Source organism: Rhagoletis zephyria, unplaced genomic scaffold (genome assembly GCF_001687245.7).
Source record: "Rhagoletis zephyria isolate East Lansing unplaced genomic scaffold, Rhagoletis_zephyria_1.1 Rzeph_scaffold_00289, whole genome shotgun sequence".
Lineage (NCBI taxonomy): Eukaryota > Metazoa > Arthropoda > Insecta > Diptera > Tephritidae > Rhagoletis > Rhagoletis zephyria.
In genome coordinates, this window is record NW_016157373.1 from 24,248 (window position 1) to 45,356 (window position 21,109).

The following is a 21,109-nucleotide window of genomic DNA, read 5'->3' on the forward strand; positions in this document are numbered from 1 at the left end:
GATGCCTACGCTTATTATGATTGGATATTGTACTTTTATTAACAGATGGCAACCCTATTCAAAACAAAAAGATTAGATCTTTTCTAAAGGCCAATCCCTTTCATTTGACACCTCATCTTTTGTAATCCAACGAACGGTGCGGATCTTATAGATTTTAGACAGGTGGCAACCCTATTAAAGTTCTAAGTAAAAAAAGATCCCTCTCCTATCGATACAGAGTATATTAGAGAAAATGTCGTCAAAATCCGTTCAGTAGTTTTCGAGATTACCGCGAACAAAGAATTGCGACTTTCCTTTATACTATGTATAGATTTCAAAAAGTTTACACAAAACATGGATATATGGGTATCAAATAAAAAATAAAAAAATCAAACCAAGATTAATTATAACCTTTGTTTTTAATTATCCTTTTGGAACATGCCAAAAATGTCATTTAAAAATATTATCCTTCAAGATTTTTAATTTCGATCGTAGTTTAATTTAAATTCTATTAATATATAAAGGATACAAATTGCAAAGGATATTAAGGTATAATTAATTTTTTCGATGTACTTGGGAGAAATCCTGCCGTCCTATTAAAAATTTAAAGATGCAGATTTACCAGAAATGCGCCAAAATGTGGAAAGCATATCGAATTTTTCGCATTTCGTCCATGATTAATTCAAGTTATTAACTAAAACTTCAACTAAAAGTCGGCACAGGTTATTCTTTCCCTACGGCCATAAAACTTCATATATAGGCTATTTAGGCTAAAAAGCACAAATATAGAGGTTATGCTTGTCAAAATTTGGGACAGTCTAATGTGCATACATATATGTACGCATTAAAAAAAATATGTGTGTTTATGAGAAAAAATGATTTATTTTTTTTTTATTTAGATATGCAGAGTTCTAAAAATGGTTGAATATTCGCTTATCTTTACTTTAGCTCTTTTAGGAAAAATATATTAGGAAAATCATTTTACTAAGTAACATTAAGTTGGATAAACAACTAACCAACTTTGACTTAAGCCGTAATGGTTTTTAATATAATAATCACTTTTTGTAAAAGTACGTTGGAAATATGCAGTCTTACTAGGAGAATAACGGGTAAAAAGGCTCAATTCTGTCTTAAATCGGCTTATGCGACTCTTAATTTTGACCACAGATACATATATTTGAATTCGCTTGATGTGTTCTAACTCTAAACCTATAAAAAGCCTATAAATTTGTTTGCTATCGTTCTTAAAATGTCCAATGCTAGCTTAGACCAGCGGCAGCGCTAACATGCTTTTATCATATCTAACTCATAGGCACGAAATTTTACGACATCCGATTTCATGTAGGCAAAGATGCCTAATGACACATAGAACTTTGTGCAAATATGTATGTATGTACCTAAATGCATTTTTTTAATTTTTAGCTGCCTAGCGATTCAAAACTCACCTCAACCTACATATATAGGTATATCGGTTATCATTGGTAGCAAAAAGTTAATTTAAGAGCATAGCTGCTAATTCTATTATTTACCTTCTTTCTTCATAAAAATATATTTATCGCAAACGAATCGCCGTATTTAATGAATCACTGTCTGTCAAAGATCAGTTTTGTGAACAAATAAAGGCACACTAACACTGCCGTCTGTCTAATCTGCAAGGTAATTCACAAAGTATTCCCATAGGACAAGAGGTTTAATTCGTAACTGATTTCAATAATACAGCACTCTTTTGGACAACATCAGTTATTCATCAGCACCTCTCTCGTATACAATACTTTACGCGGCCTTGTGAAAAACCTAAAATGCATAAACCTTACGCAACTATCAAATGAAGCACTCAATGCTTGGACAGGTTCAGCGGCACATCTGTAAAAAAAGGAAACAAATAATGAATTTAATTACAAATTACTGAAAGTTTATTTTTTTATTTTTTTTTTTATTTATTTATTAAAGCTTATACAATGTTATTAACATATGTACAACCTAATCATGCAGCGCTAGCATCAGAGGCTATCAGCTAGTTTATTTTTAAATAATATGTTTATGCTTATGTATGTATATCTGTGGAAATTTTACATAACATAAGGTTTGTTCGTCGAAAATCCAGCAAGAATTATCCAACACTCAAAATATCAGAGTAAGAAAAAATTCTCTCAAATTCTCTCTCATGTTGAGAAACTTGCAAATTTCTGCACGAACGCAAATTTGCAGGAATTTGCAAGTTTCGCTGCCAGCTGGCGTCCACGGTTGCATTTCAAACATAAAAATTTTTTATCGAATTTTTAAAATTCTTTCGGATGGCCAAAAACAGGATATACATGTATATTTCTTGTTGTTCTGACTTTCTTTAACATACATTTCAATTTCTTCATCGTACTAGCTGTCGGGTTTCTTAAATCGACTCTGGTTGCAATTGCATTCCGATTGCGAATACCATTTTTTTCAGCCGAATTAAGTTCAAATCATTGGAATTAACTAAATTAATTATATCAACAATTATTTACTTCCTTTTTTCATAAAAAAATCGCTCGTGTTTATAAATTTTTAAATTTAACGAACTAATTTATTCAAATTATTGTAGACAAAAATGCAACCATGCGCCACAACCACATGTTTTTCGTGTTTGCAAATTCTTGCTGGCAAAATTTTTTCCAGCAAGAATTTGCAACTTCTCTCCAAGAGAACTGTCACTTTGCTCTCACAATTTTTGAGTGTTGGATAATTTTTTGGTCTGCACGAACGCGATTTGGGCAAAAATCGTGATAATTCGTACAAATTCGTACAAATTTTTTGCTCGACGAACAAACCTAATTTAACCGCCCAATTCTGTATTTTCTTGATAAATTATATGTTAAGAAATTTTATCAAGATTCGTATCTGGTATAATAATGGAACGCTTCATTAACACACACAAACAGATATTTGAATCCCACTCGGAAAATAGGTAAGTACCTTACGAGGTAATCCATGTTTTCTTTCAGTTTTTAGTACCAAAATTGTCATTATGACCAATGTAATCTACTAGTAAGGCACAAAATGAATACCACCGACGACGAATTTCGTTGTCAGTTGGAAAATAACGTGCCACCGAAGATATTTCCATGCGCCGAACTAATCCGAGCGACTGCCCTACATTCTACGTAACTTACTTTGTAAAGCGGCTATTTCTGATACCAAATGCACATACATTCTAAATTCCTACTTGCTTTGTTAAAGTAAGGGATATTCAGTCAGTCAGTGAAGTGGTAAGGACCGCTGGTAAGGTATTGATGACAATTTTAGTACTAAAAGCTAAAAGAAAGCATGGATTACCTCGAAAGGTGCTTACCTATTTTTGCAGCGGACATATTCGAATATACCGTTTAACCAGATATTCAAAACATCCGGAAAGAACTCCGTATGATAAAAACATTGCAAGGTAAAACCATTGAGAGGCAGTCTGACGTTTTCTAGCTATATAATTTTAAAATTCAAAACACAAACTCCCGCACACCATGGTGGAATAATAACAAGGTGTTGTCAGTTACTTAACCTCACTTTTTCGGCAGGTCTATTCCGGTCATTTTAAAGTAGTAGAAAAGGTATTAATTATTTACTACTTTTAATCCGTTGGTGCATACTATTTCAAATTAAATGTAGAAAAATGTTTAATTACAGGCTTATAAGCCAGGGCATGAATCAGGTATGACGACAATCATCTGAACGATATCGTGTCGAAATTGTCTTGCTTCATGAAAACCAAATATTGCACAAATGCATAAATCAGTGTTTTGACGACGTAATTCTGTTAGTATCGTTTGAGCGACTATCATTTCAAAGTTACGTTACGGCAGCTCCATACAGCTTGGACATATATTGTAACTTTAAAAAAGTAAGGCGGTAAAATAAGGCAATTTCCTATAAGACTGTAAATGATTTTTTAAATAGACTAAAAAACATAAATATCGATAATATAAGCGGACTCCTATTTAGTCCAATTGGCTCAATATTATGACAATGCAGCAAAAGTTATTTAATATAAAAAATCGCCTTTCTATACGATTTTTGCGTACGTTTTTTCCATTGATACCCACGATATCTTTTATTTTTTTTACATTTTGAGGACAAAAATTATACAAATCCATCAATGTTTTTGTTATTTTATGGCCTTATAACAATTATATTCAACAATTTTTATTGAGCTCGAGGCCGTTTTTAATGAAAAACTTATTGTGGAAAAGCAACAATAATTTGAAAAAAGTTAAACACTATAAAAATAGAATTATTAACGAAAACCAACAACCACATGATCAATTGTAAATCGTAGCGGAATAGCTGCCCTTGAATGTGTTGGCTTAGCAAAAATGAAAAAGTGGGAAAAAAGCAACGATAATTTGCAGTGCCTAGGCAACTGGCTGAGTCAGTGGAATCGTCGGTTCGAATCCTAATGAAAGAAGTCTGATGAGGAAATTTGGTGATTTCCGAAATAGCTATCACCTATCACTTCTACCATTTTTTCAAATTATTGTTGCTTCTCCACAATAAGTTTTTCATTAAAAACGGCCTCGAGCTCAATAAAAATTGTTTAATACAAATCCATCAATTTCAAATATTAATATCGTTCTGAAAACACCAAGTTCTTTAAAAATCGGGATAAAACGAATTACTAAAATTGAACATTTTAGATACTATTTCCCAACGAATAGTAGTATAAAAATTAAGATCGGCAGCACTGAAACACCTTGTTATTATTCCACCATGCCCGCACACATTCTCATTTTGAAACAACAACAATTGTGAACAATCCCAGCCAGCAAAGAAACGTAAATTATTGCCGACAGTACAGTTTAGTTCAATTTTCCGTATCCGAAAATGCATACAAAAAACTCCTACGGTTATCATCGATTATCACGTTCGAAAAAGATGATGTCATTTGAAAGCAATAATTGTATTTTATTTGCTCAAGCTAAACATTTGAAAGCAATAATTGTATTTTATTTGCTCAAGCTAAACATTTGAAAGCATGCATCAGACAAATTTCGGAAAAAACCAGCCGAAATCGTATCCGTTTCACATACTGTTGTCTCTGAAAATTACTAACAATTTTTACTAATTTACTTCGTTTTTAAAAAAGCTGGTCGCGCGAATAGCAAACCGGCATTTAAATATCTGCATACATACATATAAATACATACATACCTAACCAATTATGCATGTACGCTGAATTCGCCGACAAGCTTTTTTAAAAACGAAGTAAATTAGTACAAATTGTTAGTAATTTTCATTAGAGTTTGAATAACTCCTTTCACTAAATGGCTTTTAGTAACTTTAACGAGACCTTAACTTATTTTATTTTTTTTTTCATTTTAGTGCAGTTTGACAAAACTTTCTTGCTAAAAAATCGTTTGTTACACTACTTCATGTTATTCCTTTGATTGTACAGGTTAAATAAAAGCTTGTTTTTAAAAAATCTTTTTTTAAATTATTTTATTTTATAATTTTTAGTCCATTTATAAAAGCGTTGTATATTAAAAAGTGTTATTTTATTTTATTTAAAAAATTTTGCGATTGATATTAAAATAATTCAACTTGCAATGAAAGAGAACAGAAGACTTGGCAAGCAAAATGTTGTTTGCTTACGTTTTGTATAAACATACATATGTACATATAACAGCAGTTAATTTTATTTAACGAAATGGCGTGTCGTCCATTTCCGCTGTAGCATGGCATATATTTAGGCGCAATATTTAACTGCTTCTGGCGGGGCGACATCTGGAGTCTTCTAATTCCTAGAACGAGGTTCATATCAAGACTAGGTTGATATTTAGGATTTGCCACAAATAGCTTTGCTACACTATCGCCGGCAGGTTTAACCATTTTATAGTGGTTTTACGTTCTTTGGCAAATTACGCTCTGTTAGCCATAAATCTTACTATTTTTTGACCGCCTTTGAATCAAGACCCCTGGACCATATGGGGAATTAATTTATACATTAAATGGCATTGTCATCGTGATTGGAACTATGCTGAAAATTTCAAGTCTCTAACTTGTCGGGCAGTCAGTTTAAAATCGATTGGAAATTTCCGCGATTTGCGCGGGATGACCAAGTTAAATAAAAGCTTATAAAAACACTCGTCATGTGCTTGTTTATTGTAAAATTGGTTAATTTTACATATTTCGAGGAAAATTATGGATTCTGATGTATTTGCAATTATAGCAGCAGAGTAAGCGGGCGCTATGGTAATGGATTCACAAAGGTATGCGGAGCTGTCGGGCATAGTCACCATGGCGCATCTATGTCAGCTTCTGGTTGAATTGTTGAACCAAAATCCAGAACTCCTCCTATGCCTGAAGCTCTGTTTCTCAATCCAGTTAATGCAATAACAGCTTCTTCCAAGCCATTGAAAACACGCACTTTGTTAGGTCTCCCACCTCTTGCGCTTGATTCTGCCTCCGGCCGTGCTTAGGAATTATAACCCTTACTAAGTAGAATTCTCCTCTCTGTGTTGCGGGGAAGAGGGGCTTCCGCATGTCAAAGGTATACAACATTTCTTGTGCATATCACTCCGGCTACGCCGTCCATAGTATTTTTGCGCAGAACCCACATCGAAATTTGCAAAAAAGTGCATATTGCAAACCGAGTTGATTAATAAGCTAGTGGTAGGAAATTTGAAACATTTATCTTAAATAAAATGTGAATCCTTTGATTACACCTGTATGTTAGAGTTTTTGGATTCGGGTTATGCGTTTGGACACAACAACCGAAAATCGTTGTACAAATAACTAAACCGGACCCAAGTTTCTCGATAAGGGGCAACAAAGATTTCGTTTTGCTCGTTTATATAAATCAGTGGATAAAAATATATGTATATGCGAAAGGCTAATTTATCTGTTTAAATGAACACTACCAATATTTCTTGTAAACACATCGATTTACATCTTTTATTTCGCCTCCGACACAGAATTGTTTTCGTACAAAATTACGCAAGAAAGCTTACTCGTTCGTTTTTAGGCATGCCATTGTTACGAATTTCGAAAATTCGAAAATACGATTCGGATTGCAGCATACTATTTCTACGATTCGTTGCAAAATCCGAATACGAAAGAGTTGCAGAATAGGGGTGTTAATGTGGAACGATTTTGCCTCATCCCTTGTAAAATTTGGTTTGGAGACAAACCGGTTTCGGCGTTGTGCAATCTTCAGTGTCATTTTTCCTTTTTTCCATTTTTCATTTCGTTAGTTAAATCGTTAATAGATAAGTTAACGGCCCTAACCATTTTATAGTTTGTGTAAAAACGTAAGGAACAACAATACATATACACACACAAATAGAGTTTTTCTTAGATTAAAAATTCATCTCTTGAAAAAAAACTGAGAACAAATTAAGCGTATGCAACTTTTTCATGTCAAGGATGAATAAATTTTCCAAAGGGCTAAAAAAGGGCTAGTGGCAATTTTAAACCTATGTGGCCAAAAAAAGTATGTGGTAGCTAAATCTAGCCACCAAAAGGCGAAAACGGTAACACTGTGAGGGAAAATTGCATTTTACTATGAGCTCCTCAAAAATAAAGCATAGAACTTTGTTCGATGCATGGCTATCTAACCTTCAAAAAGACAGATGCGACAGCATCGTTGATTTTATAGCTAGTAATTACAGCAGTGGATCAACAACTAGAATCGATTAATTAGCTTTAACTAGAGTCCCAGCCACTGTCGAAATTCGACCGTTCTTCTAGTTTTTAAGACCTTTGGAGAGGTTTTCTAACTTAGCCCGTCGTTTAACTTATAATGTACAAAATTACTTGCCGGAAAATCTCCTGCTTTCGAACTAAATATTAACTTAAATTTTTTTATATCTTTGAAGGTCGTTGGCAGGACTTAACCGAACCGAAATTTTCCACAAATATTTGATCCGAACCGAAAACCGAACCACTTTCTGTAAAGGTTTAAAGGTTCGTTTCAACCAATTTTCAATGGCTAAATGTACCCACTTTTTCTTCATTTTGTGGAACATGGTAATACCTACCATGTTTTTTACCATGTGACAATATCAAATGTAAAGGCAACGTGACTATTTTTCGCATGTACGTAAGTTTCCCCCCTTCAAAATGAGATATCATTCATTCAACTTGATAAAATAACAAAGGAGAAATCCCTTGGTAACAAAAAACTACCTTTTAGAAATAAGTATATACACAGATTTTTTTTTACTTATCCGTCCGAAACGATCGGTAGACGTTTGCTTCAGTTTTATCAATGTATTTCGTGAAATAAAGTACTTGGTTTTGTACGATAATTGCGAATTTTTTCATAGATTATTTCGCAAAATATAATTTTAAAATACAACACATCTTCGCAGATAAGGAAAGAACGGCGATAGTAAGTTAAAATTACCCGACCGTGTAGTTGCTGAGAAAGCTGAATACATATAAAAGGTAGGAAAAGTACTGGAAAAAGACTACTAGGATAGCATGAGCTCAAGCCGCGCGTACCGTCTTGCTATCGCGTTCCTTATCATAAGAAGATAACACCTGTTTCCTATTGACGTTATTTTAATATTGCTGGCTTCTTTGCTGTTCTATAAAATCCGGTAATACTGCGCGGATGGCGTACAGTACTAAGGCATCATCATCATGGGCTGCTTCACTTTCTTCGCGATATTCTTGGCGCTACTTTTGGGTATGTATTTAAAAGTTCATATATTATCGCTTAAAATATTTTCTACTGAACTTTGATATTTTTAAATGATTTAATTGCAGCTGTTTCAGTTGAGTCAACGGAAAAGCGTTTTGGTAAATAGATTTTAATTTGTATATGCAAAAAGCAAATAAATAATATTTTAAATTAATAAACTTAATTTTCCAGAATTCAAAGACATGCCACGCATTTGTGAGTAGTTTAATTTCTTAATAAATGTTAACATAATGTTCTAGGATTTTGATTATTAAATAATGTTTTGTCGAATCTTCAGCTAATTACACGCAAGGAAATGAATGCCCAGCTATAAGTTTTTACAACGACTGCAATCTCTGCGTCTGTCACCCTGAAGGCGTTTCCGCTGTGTGCACAGAGCTGACTTGTTCCGAAGCGGATATCATGCGCATTGGTAATCAATCATATATTCAAGAACACGTTGCTCTAGAAAAAAAAGCTGTAGGTAACATTAACATTGATAAATTCGAATTTCTTTCCAGACAATTACATACGCAACTTGGGGTACTACGCCAACCACTCGCGAGGTGTGGAGCGCAGCTGTTCCTGCTCGGGCAGTTGCGTCTGCTCCGGCAGTTCGTTTTGCTCGGGCAGCGCGGTCTGCTCGGGCAGCGCGCACTGCCAGGGCAGCGCTGTTTGCTCGGGCAGTGCGGCCTGCTCGGGCAGCTCACAATGCCAGGGCAGTCCTATTTGTCATGGTAGTCCCGTCTGCTCGGGTAGCGCCGTCTGCTCGGGCAGCGCTACTTGCTCAAATTAGCGAGAAGAGGAGTTCTTCGGAAGATTCGAGCACAATACTCGTTTTATTTGAGTTGCATATCGATAAAGAAATGGTAGTCCTGATTGTGTGACGACTATTAAAATGCGTTCGTATTGCTAATCTGTCTATTTTGTAAGATACAACTGTATAACGTGTTATTGACATTGTATAATAAATAAATATATATCAATATAATCCATCACTTAAGGGGAAATCGTAGGAGCTGTAGCGTCAGGTGGAAAATTCGAAAGTCGAAGCACTTATTTCAAAAATAAAAAAAAGCAATCAAGGCCCAAAATATGAGTAGAGCCCCCTATTCAGGAGCAATATTTTTCAACAAAATACTTTGAGAAAAGTATACTATTTTTAAGCGAATATAATATACATATTACGTGAATTTATAACAGTCCTTATCTTATTACCTTGCAAATTTTTTTCATCTCGGAATATTTGCCAAATTAAAAACATATTAGTGCGATTCATAACATCTCACTTGACCCTTAACCTTGCGCGTTGTTGCATTTGACAGTTGACACTTAAAATTGCGCCATATTTCTTTGTTTTTCGAACCGTTGAACCGAACCGAAACCCCGGTTCAAAGACCAAAAAAACCGCTTTGACAACCCAATCCAAAAGTGCAACAACGGTTCGAACCGCTGAACCGAACCGACCAAATTTTTCATCCGGTTCACGTCCCTGGTTTTAACCATCATCATATGTGTGTGGTACGACCGTGTGGCCTTTAAGTTTTACAAATAATAATTTCAAGGTAGAAAAATACAACTGAATAATAATTATTAAAACCAATATATTTGATCGAAAAAATAAAAATAAATTTCTTTTGAGCGAATAAATGAAGCTGTAATTACACTCGTTTACAGAAAAAATATTTTATTGATACAAGCTTCATTTAACTGGTGTGGGGTCCACTGATATACATATGTATTGGAAATAGTACCCAAAAAATAGTAAAAATAATTATAATCTTTCTATTACCCCAAAATGCATGGCCGCAATTGGCATGCAGAAAAAGTGAGGTTATGTAAGTGACATCACCTTATATTTATTTCACCATGGCAGAAACTATGATACAAATAAGGTAGTTTCATTTCAAAATTTTTGACAAAAAATAAGTTTTTGAAGTTTCATAAATTGTACAAAATTATGCGCTACCTTGCCACATTGATAGCAATCAAACAATACATTACAGGATTTATTGTTGTGCGTGGGAAATGTTCGGTTATTTGTAACTAGTTACAATAATTATTTTCGCAAAGAAAAATTAAACTTGCGTTAGGCCATCAGCAGTATTTTTGCGCAAAACTCCTATGCGCGTTGGTGGCCTTCGTCCGCGCTAGAAAAAATTACCTCATCAGTTCAATTCCGGTTACGCCATCCAAAGTATTTTTGCGCAAAATGCACCTCCAAATTTACAAAAAAGTGCATATTTCAAATCGGAACTTTTTTTAATTAAAGCCTAATCCTTTGGCTAGACGTATATGTTAAAAATTTTTGATTCAGTCATGTGAAGCTAACTGTGTTACTTATGCATTTTTCTATAAACAAAAATTTTATAAAATAAAACTGCAGTAGTTTTCATCTTATGTGGATAATTCTTGTCACAAATACAAGTTTCGAGCTTATGTTTATGTACATATATATATTTTTTTTTAGCAGGGCCACAGTTGTTGGTACTGTTACAAGTTGCAGGGCATCATTTTAACTCCACCTCATTCCTCTTCCACGGATAACGGTACATCGTTTAGAGGTTTAAAAATATTTTGCGTCGGCAATTTTTAATCAAACTGCGTTAGATCCTATTATGTACTCTATCCTCGGAAAAGCAAAAAACTTTGTTTTCGAACCTTTGCGCAAGTGTACCGAATTCTTGCAGTTTGGAAACGCGCAAGAATTTTCTTTTAATATTTTCAGCCAACTTCACCAACTTATTTTTTTTTTTACTTTTTCAAGAAACACAAATTTTGCTGCTAGAGAATCCGGTAGCATGATTTTAGTTAAATGTCTTATTAAAAGTCATGTGCTCGGCAACAACAACGAATGTCAATAAATGAAACTACCTTATATTTTTGTATCATGAGCAGAAACTTGCAAGTTAGAAGAACAGCTGATAGAAATTTTCTTTACATTCAAAAGTATGCAATTGAAAACGTAAGAAAACAAACTCCGAAGTCTTATCCTGACACAGTTAACTGACTAAACGAATAATTGCTTACTTTTTACAAGTTTAGTTATCATCAAATTCAATTTAGGAAAATACCGTTGGCTAAAATTTTTCCATCAGAAACTAGCAGCTTTCCCTCAAAATGAAATGTAATTTTGCTCTCTCAATTTCCCCTACTTTGCGAGTATTTTTTGTGTACGCGAACACTAAAAGCTGATAGTTTTTTAACTTTCAATAACACAGGTTTACAGAAAAAAAGTGTAAGCATATTAAACCAAATCTGTATATCCGTATGTTATTCGACACGCTGAATGCGAATCCGAAGTCCGTTAGTCTCCATTACGTCAAGTTCGTGGTCAGTTGAAGGTCAAGTAGGAAAAAATTCATTGAATGAACCTGAAAATTCATATATATATAAGGTTTTAGATTCGCTGAACCCGTTTCCGAGGTCCATTAATCTCCATAATGACAGCTTCGCGCCAATTTGGCGATGTTTTTTTTTTGATATTTGCGCGTAAAAATTTAGAAAATCGCCATTGGCGATTTTTTCCATTCAAATAAATGTTTTCCAATTATAAAAATATACAAAACTTAGTTTTCCGTGATAATTTTACAGAAGAGGTTAATGAACTGCGTGATAAACTTGACTTAAGAAGCATATTAAAAACAGTCAAAAATTTTTGATCAGTCTAATCGAAGAATTTTATTCAATTAAATACTTTTAAAAAAGGTTCGATTTTGTCATCAACTGACTTTGAAGGAAAGAAAATCAGCGGAAAATGAATATTTAAATCTTTAAGTTTCCCATAGAATAACTTTTTTCAGAACCATTCCATCCGACTCTGAAGAATTTTGGATAATTGCTTACGGAGTGAAAACCGCAACAGGCAATAAAATGTTTGGAAATATAAGTAAAGTAGCCTTCATAATTTTATCCTTGCCGCACTCACATGCTTTTGTTGAGCGCGGTTTTTCCGTAACGAATTCAAAAAAAACTAAGATTCGAAATAGGATGAGGTTGGAAAGCCTTAATTCAATAGTTCGAATAAAGTGTTATTTGAAGGCTAATAGTTTCTGCTGCAAAACGTTTCTAATATCAAAAGTATGTTATCAAGGTTCAATAGCTCAATATATGACAACAGAAATGTAAATGATTCATACACTTATAGGTGATTTTGAAAAAATTGTAGAAATAGCTGATCACGCCTTTTTATAGGTTTTTATTTTATTTTTAACGCCGAGCGCTTAAAGGTGGATTGTGCGATTAATCAATTAATATGAGTTATAATAAGGGTATTCATCAAACCTTATAAATGCATTGTAAACCGTATAAACTTATAATTGTATAAACCTTATAAACGAACTGTCAAAATTTGTATGGAAACTCGTTTCTCCAGCGATTTCACTGAATAAACTTGATAAACTGAAGCCAATGCAACTCTGTCGCAACTCAAGCTATGTTTTCTTGGGCAATAATCGGGATCCGCATATAAATTTTGCACACCGATATGATCCTGATAGAGATCTGGTTCAATTATTATCCGTTCTGTTTGTTTTGTTTCACTGATAATTGGTATTGGACCAAACAAATTTTTTTAAGAGATTGAGTCATAAGTAACAAAGTAATTTCTCCGTTTTTCGAAGTTAGCCTCCGAAATCGAGATATGGGCCTTCGAAGTTCGAAATTTGACCTTTGGTAAAAAATTATTTTTAATTACTGTATGTAAACTACTAAAAAAAAGTAAAAACATAGTCGTGGTACGCCTTTTTCTCTTATTTAAACGATATGTAACTTTTTCTATGTTACAGGTGCTATAAAGGGGTTAAAGGTTCGAAAAATTAAAGACCTTATTTTTCAAACAAGTACCTTAACAAGAAAGAAAACAGAGGATACGAATTCAGAATTCAGGCAACGTTGCAATTTGTAAATTAATTTTATAGTGTTCAGGAAAAATATACTGCGGAAGATTTACTGGACTTTGCGCGTGGACGACGGTGTGGGTCTCTCCCTCGCCAATGTCGTACGGATGGACAGAAACGCTCCAGCCCTGAAAATATACAACGCGGATCGCGATGTTGCAGAGCAAAACCTCGTGTTTGATTTCAATTGGCATTTCCAATTGGCGTCAGTTGGTACAGACAAGAAACGACTGGCGTGCTTTGTTGGACTCTGCCAGAATCGCTTCCGGGGTTACAGAAGAAGACAAGAAGAAACTCTTTACATACCTGAACTATGTTCTTCCTTGCTGCTATTGCGATAGTTAGAGGATACTACAGCTACTGGTCCTTCTTCTGGACCCAAATCTAGACTTCTTGCGTTACTTGCAGTTAAGTCAGTCGCTCGCTCAGTCATTATTGCCGGTGATTGCTGTTCTTCACTACATGCGTTTATTGTGTGATGATGGTTGGGGAGGGATGATGCACAGCTCAGACTATGTCCTTGCAAAAGCGCTGAAGTAGCCAATATTTGTTGTTGCTGATGTTGCTGCTGCATTACTGCCACCATGGCCGCATTGACACCATTGTACGCAAAAGTTGGAAACACTGGTGGTGAGAGTCGAGCAGAGGGTGATGTCCCAGCTGAAGAGAGATGCAAAGGCAGCGACGCGCTACTGTAATTTGACCACATTTGCGGAGAATGCCGCAGTGCAGCCAACGCGAAATATGGATTCATATAGGCGGGGGACATTACTGATGGAATGTACGACGCGGCTGCGGCTGCCGCCGCTGCTGCAGCAGCAGCAGCAGCATTAGTTGTTCCGCCATGACCAACTGGTATAACTGTGTTCGGTGAAACAGCAGAACTATGAGGAGATGGAGTAGACGTGCCATTCGGGGCCGCCGGTGGATACATGTAGTAANGCTGCAGCAGCAGCAGCAGCATTAGTTGTTCCGCCATGACCAACTGGTATGACTGTGTTCGGTGAAACAGCAGAACTATGAGGAGATGGAGTAGACGTGCCATTCGGGGCCGCCGGTGGATACATGTAGTAGTGATGAAGTGCTGAAGGAACTATATTGCCACTTGGCGATCCACGTTGTAATTGATGGGATCCGCCGCCGCAAGCACTCCCACCCGAGACAGGAGTTCTTCGGTCCTGTGTTGAATATACATCATCAGAATGACGCTCCCCTGGCGAAGGACTGCCACTACTTGCCGCAGCGGTTGTGGGTGAAGCAAATTGCCTACGTATAGATACAGTCTTTTTTGGTACAGTTCTTGGCGTAGCATCGCGTGATAATTCAGCCCCTATCCGCGATGGTGTCGGTGAGTTTTCTCGACTGTTGCCAATTGAACTTGATGTTGAATGATGGTTAATTGGAATGTTCGTAGAATTTAATGCTGGCGAAGATGCTCTACTGAAAGCTGATGAGTGACGCGGTGAACGTGGATTGCCAGGACTGCTGGCTGTCGATATGGATGCATTTTTTGTGTTGGCGGAACAGCTCGCCGAAGGTACATATTTTGCTAATGACATGTACGGCATGTAGAAGCCCTGATTTTGTGAATGTAGATTTGAGTGACCGACTGAATGTGCGGTAGATGCATAATCCAGGGCACCATCATGTTCAGAGGCCTGGCGAGATTTATTAACCAATGCTCCAATATCGCTAGCGCCATACGCATCACGTAGAGGTGAGGTATACGGCGGTGAACGTTGTTTTGTACCCGAAGTGGAGGGAGATTTCCCGCCCCCACTGAGATTGCATTGTTCTGGCGACTGCGGTGAGGCGAGCATTGAACGCAAATATGATGGATCGCCATACTGCTGTTGCGGTGAAAGATGTTTATGCTGTGGATGATAACCTATGCTGCTAATGATAGCTGAGTCGTTCATTCTTTTGTTGCTATTCGTGGTTGACGTCCCTTTAGCTGATACTGATGAACTACTACCACCACTGCCTCCCAATAAGGAATGTATGCTATATGAGCTATACAATCTGGTAGGCGCGGCTCTCGTTATTGTCTGAGTTGTTTCAGATTTGGAATATACAGTAGCTGAGGGGCGAATACCACCATTATCATTGGAACTGCGTGTATTTATAACGGATGAGCAGCTAGTGTTGCAATTATTGCGATTACAGGGCGATTTTATAGTACGGTACGAAGACACTAATGAAGAAGACACACTACTTTTCGCCCGACTTCGCTTCCCTCCTGCCACATTAGCATTGTCTTCTAAGGAGACTTTTTCAAATTCGCGCAGGATTCGCTTCCGCGGTGATACGTGCTGATGTGGGTACTCTACTAGTCGTGTTGCTGCTGATGTGTTAGGTGGTGAGGCCTAAATTAACAACGGGAGGTATAATACGATTTTAAAATCTGACTACTCACTTACCTTATGGGAAACTGAATTTTTGGCACCGCCAAAACTGCTTGCACCTGCAATCGATTGTGGGGTCTTAGACAGTTGAGCTAGACGTTCGGGCACCCTGTCGATCAATTTTTGTACAATTGCATTCAACTTTAGACGAAATTTAGGAATCTTAGGCTTTTTCTCATCTGAACGACGACAGTTTGTGTAAATATTTTTATCAACATCATCTACTTCAACTGTTTGGGACAGGTCCGTCACGTCGCTACCATTATGGGTCACTTCTGACTCTAAGTCCTCTCGTTTAATTATCATAGATATCGAGTCCTCATCTTCACTAGTATTCATTTTTTCTGAATTGTCTAACTTAGCATCTTCTTTTGAGCAACTAGTTTTGGTGTCTGTTGATTCGTCTTTTACCAATGATTGTTCGTCCTCAGATGAGAGTTGCGGTTTTGAGGTTGATGAAGGCGTAGGGGTCTTAGCCTCCATCTGGCATTCGGTACAATCATCCCCTGTTAATGTCGCTGTAGATGAAGTTGAGCAGCCATCTTCATCATTTATTAATCCAGTTTCGGTTTCGCCATTCCCTGTTTTACTTTCACAAACAATTTCTGTTTTGACTTCCATATTTGTTGTTTCTGTAGTACACTGGCTGCTCGATTGTAAAGTTTGTGAAGTTTCATCGTCTGTACAGCATGGCTGGTTGTTTGATTTTTTCTGGCTTTTTACGAGAAAGAAATCACCAGCGCAGAAAATCGTGTCGTATGGCCGTCGACATTTTCTCCGGGCGATAGTTAGCGCTTGTCTGCTTAAAACAGCATACTTAGGCCGAAAATAGTACAGAGACATGGCTTTTGATATGCCATTTCGAGGAGATAATTGCTTCCAACAATGATCTCGTTGCCATGGTGATGACTGAATTGAACTATTGTCATCAGAAACTGAAATATTGAGCAAATAACATTGATTTTTTTTTTTTATTATTTAACCGATTTGCACTTACAGCTTAACGAAGTTGAGCTTTCATTCTTAGAGTATGCTATTGAGCTTGCCAATGTGGGTGTTACTGTCGATGAACTTGCTGATGGTGCCCGAAACAACTTGCGTGGAACCGAAATCCAACGACTTTTTTCACCTTCCTTTGAACGCGCCAACTCCAATATTACTTTTCCATCTATAAGCGAAAGCAAAAAATTAGAACAATATTTTCCTAATACCATGTTCTGACCGCCAACGAAAACACTTTGAAAACGTGTTTTGGGATTGTGGGCTGAAGGCTGTTCACACCGGCTGTTAGTGTTTTCGTTGACATTTCTTACATCCTCTGATTACAGTTTTGCTACACAAAAACAAAACCAAAATGCTTTTCCCTCATTTTCTTTTCATTAGCAATCTCTTACTTTCATTCTTATTTTACTTTTGCCAGCCAATTAACAATAAATCCGAAATGGCATATTAAAGATGATAAAATATGACTTCCACTTCGATAAATAATCGAAAAAAAGTGACGTCACCGATTGGAATGAGTGGATCGTGAGTTTTCAAGTAGTTTTCAGCGAAAAGTGGTTTTTGTTTGACAGATTTTACATGGACGAAAACTCAAGTTTTAAGTCGAAAACCAGTTTTAGCAACGAAAACATGTTTTCGATGTCGGTCAGAACATGGTATAAGCTAGGCTCATTAATGTATCTACATTTCATACTCCCATTTTTTTTTTAANTAAGCTAGGCTCATTAATGTATCTACATTTCATACTCCCATTTTTTTTTTTTTTTTCATTTTTTAAAATTAAAGTTTTAAGTTTTTGCTTCATGGATCTTGATCTTAGTGTTTTGTTCGATAACATTTTGAATATATGGAGAAGTAAGAGAAAGTTGCTAAAGAAATCAATTGATTGAAAAAGTAGTTGCAATTAAATTAATTGCAATTAAACTTTTAATTGCGCATTGCAATTAAAATTTCATTTGTTAGTGTGGCTTTTTTTTGCTTTTACGCGGTCCTTTCACCCCTCTTATTAAGAGCAACCTTTCTTTCGATCAATACGTCCATCGACTTCATTTAACAACCCGGAAGCCTTTTTTATCAAATACCAATCAGATTGCTTTTGACATATTTTAATTACATTCTTTCGCAATTCCAATTTCTCTTCGCAATTAAATTATATCGCCTTTGAGCGATAAATAAGGACATTTTTTCACATGCAATAAAATAGTGTGTACAACACCTAAGCAAATTTTAAAGGTCAAAGTATCTGCTTTTAAATATTGTTGGTGGCTTTGCGGGGTGGCCACAAACCCGTCTTCTGAAAAATAGCAGTTTTTGAGATGTGACAGCCTTCTGATAAATGAGCGAAGCTAGTATTCAACTTACAAGAAATATGTATTTTATATTTTTTCAAATAACAGTAAGCAAAAAAAAAAAACAAATTCGAAAATCTGATTGCCAAATGTGAGAATTTGAGAGCTGGTTTAAGAAATTGTGATAGAAACAAATTTCTTTTACACTTCTTGACCGTTTGTTTATGAATCTACATACATATGTATGTACATACACATACACAAATTTTGTTTTCCTTGAGAGCTGGTGCTAAGCTCCCTGCAAACCATTTTTTCAGAGTATTCTGAATCGTAAAGAGTTTTTAAAGAATTCGGAAAGATCCCATCCGATTTTTTGCAGAATTTTCTAAAATGAAATAAATTGCGCACACTTCCATTCTTTTACGAAATTTCGGAAGAAAAGCGGTAAAGAAATGAAAATAATGCTGCTATATGAAGAATTTCTTGCAGACTTTTTTCAGAATTTTCTTTATTTTTCGTACAGAAATTTCTTTACGAGTTCGTGTCAACCACTTCATATAATTTTCTTTGAAGATTCGGAAAAAAATCGTTACAGAAATCAGATACTCCTAAAGATTTCGTTAAGATTTCGGGAACTTTGGTTTGCAGGGCTTTTTCATACACACAGTGACTCAAACAAATGACCACGTGTTGATTTCTCTTAAATATTCGTAATGTTTTTTGGTTATTTTTCTATAAAAATACCGTCCAATTTTTCACAAAAACCATATACATCGCCGTTTGAAGCTTTATACAAAATTAAGGAAAATTCAATAAATTTTCAACTTTTTAATCTGAATTTTTAGCCTAATGAAGTGCAAGTTTCAACGGGTTAAAAAATCGCGTTGATTTTTGAGAATTTTTTTATATTACTTTTTCGGGGGTTTTTATAACAAATGCAATTTACTAAAACTGGCGTTGAGTTTTTAAAATTTTCTTGCTAACGGTTTTGCACGTTTTATTTCATTAGAAATTCATGCTTTTATGGAAAAAAATGCAAAAAAATCGTCACAAAAAAAATCCCAAAAATTAACCGGATTTTTTAGCTGTTTGAAACTTGCACTTCATTAGACTAAAATTGTATGGGCTATAAAACTGCATACCCAAAAAGGTTCTAAAAAGTGGACATTTTGATAAAAATTCGTTGAATTTTCTTAAATTTTATACAAAGTTTAAAACTGTGATTTATATGGTTTTGGTTAAGGCTTGGACGGTATTTTTATAGAAAAATAAGAACCAAAATTAGCTCGAAAAACATTACGAATATTTAAAAAAAATCAACACGTGGTCATTTGTTTGAGTTACTGTATATGACGGGGATGTAAACTGTAACAACTTTGTGGCTCTTTTTGAATTTTCCTAAAAAGATAAATCGTGGTATAAAGCTCAATAACACTTGAAATAGATATTAATACACCACAATAACAATAAGCAAGATACACTAACAACTTTTAGTTTATACTCTGTTATATGTAGAATGTTTGTGAAGTGAAGGAATTATTAAACATTTTCTTGGCTTTTACTTACTTTTGAAAAACTGCAAACGACCACCAATACAGCCACCAATATTTCCACCGCTCAAAGAGGAATGATTCCGTTCCTTTTCATTGCTGCTATTGCTGCCATTGATCTTACCACAAACCTTTTCAGTTTTGCAGTCTTCGTTATGCGCGTCATTTCTGTCAATCAACTCCACTGAAGACGTTGCATTCATTGTATAATCGATGACGCCACTTTCAGTGACTTTAATATCACTATCAACAATACCGCTCACTAAGTGAGACGATAAGGGAGTTGCGCAGCCAGAACTCAAAGCAGCAGTAGCGGCCATTTCTTTATCGGTATCTTGTTGCAATGCAGATTTGTTTGAAGATATTGCCGATGTTGAAACGAATGCCAGCGGTGGAGCATTTGGCGATGGGGTAAAAACAATCTGAGGTTCTGTCTGCGGGAGTTCTTTAAGGTTTGTCGCTGTTGTGTTACTAACAGCACCATTTCTCGCAGTACACCTATTTGTCGGCGACGCCGCCACTAAATCTTCAATAGCTTCCTTCTGATCTAATGTATATAAGCTCGTATGAGCTGCAGGTGGGAGCTGAAGGTGGGGAAAGCTTTGGTTACTTGTTTCTAACGGAAGTGAACTTGCATGTACCGTCGTTGTTGGTGAATTTTTTGGCGCCCTCGCTTTTGCATTATTACCGTTCACGCTATTTTTGCATATTTTGGCAGCTTCTTCAATGATGTGCTCATTATTTATTGGATCAAATTGAATTTGTTGATGATTTCGTATGTTGTTTCTGAGATTATTATTTTCATTCAGAGCGGTTTCTTCACTGTGACTACTAAAGCAAATTTTATTGTTGGAGTTACCACGCTCATCTGTCATTTTTGAATTCAAGTACTTTGTTGCAGCATCTTTATTAAGTGCATGTTTGAAATTACCTCTTCTCTATATCTGAATAATCTAACAAATAAACGACAGCTCTGAAACGTTCTTGGTGCTTTCGCGTTTCCTTGAGGTTATGCCTTTCGCCCTTAATCGTTGTAATTGTCATCACAGGCGCCTAGCCTAAGGCTAATAGTTTTTTTTTTTTTTTTACAATAGCCAAGCAAAGGACTTTATCATATACATATGTATGTATGTAGAAACTTCCACCAACATGCATACATCCGTATGCACCTATGTACATATGTATGCGTTTACTTACAAGATGATTATTTATTGTTCGTGTAGGCGATTTTGTCCCGTCAAATGTTTGTTTTTGTTTTTTTTTTGCACATTTAGCTCATTTGATTCACATTTCTCCACAATAAATACTTTTATCCAGTGATTCAGTGAATAATTTT

At 35.7% G+C, this 21,109-nt stretch overlaps 1 protein-coding gene across 1 annotated transcript; it reads right to left on the reverse strand.

The window, feature by feature from the left end:
* Positions 1-1,028: 1,028 nt before the first annotated feature.
* Positions 1,029-21,104, reverse strand: H (transcriptional corepressor hairless). The gene is made up of 7 exons (XM_017610186.1): positions 20,415-21,104; positions 19,790-20,357; positions 16,930-17,100; positions 15,948-16,867; positions 14,470-15,893; positions 13,834-14,336; positions 1,029-1,842 (listed from the first exon to the last, which is right to left on the reverse strand). Exons 1-7 carry the CDS (start codon positions 20,646-20,648, stop codon positions 1,814-1,816), a joined length of 3,849 nt encoding a protein of 1,282 aa, XP_017465675.1. The 5' UTR covers positions 20,649-21,104; the 3' UTR covers positions 1,029-1,813.
* Positions 21,105-21,109: the final 5 nt, after the last annotated feature.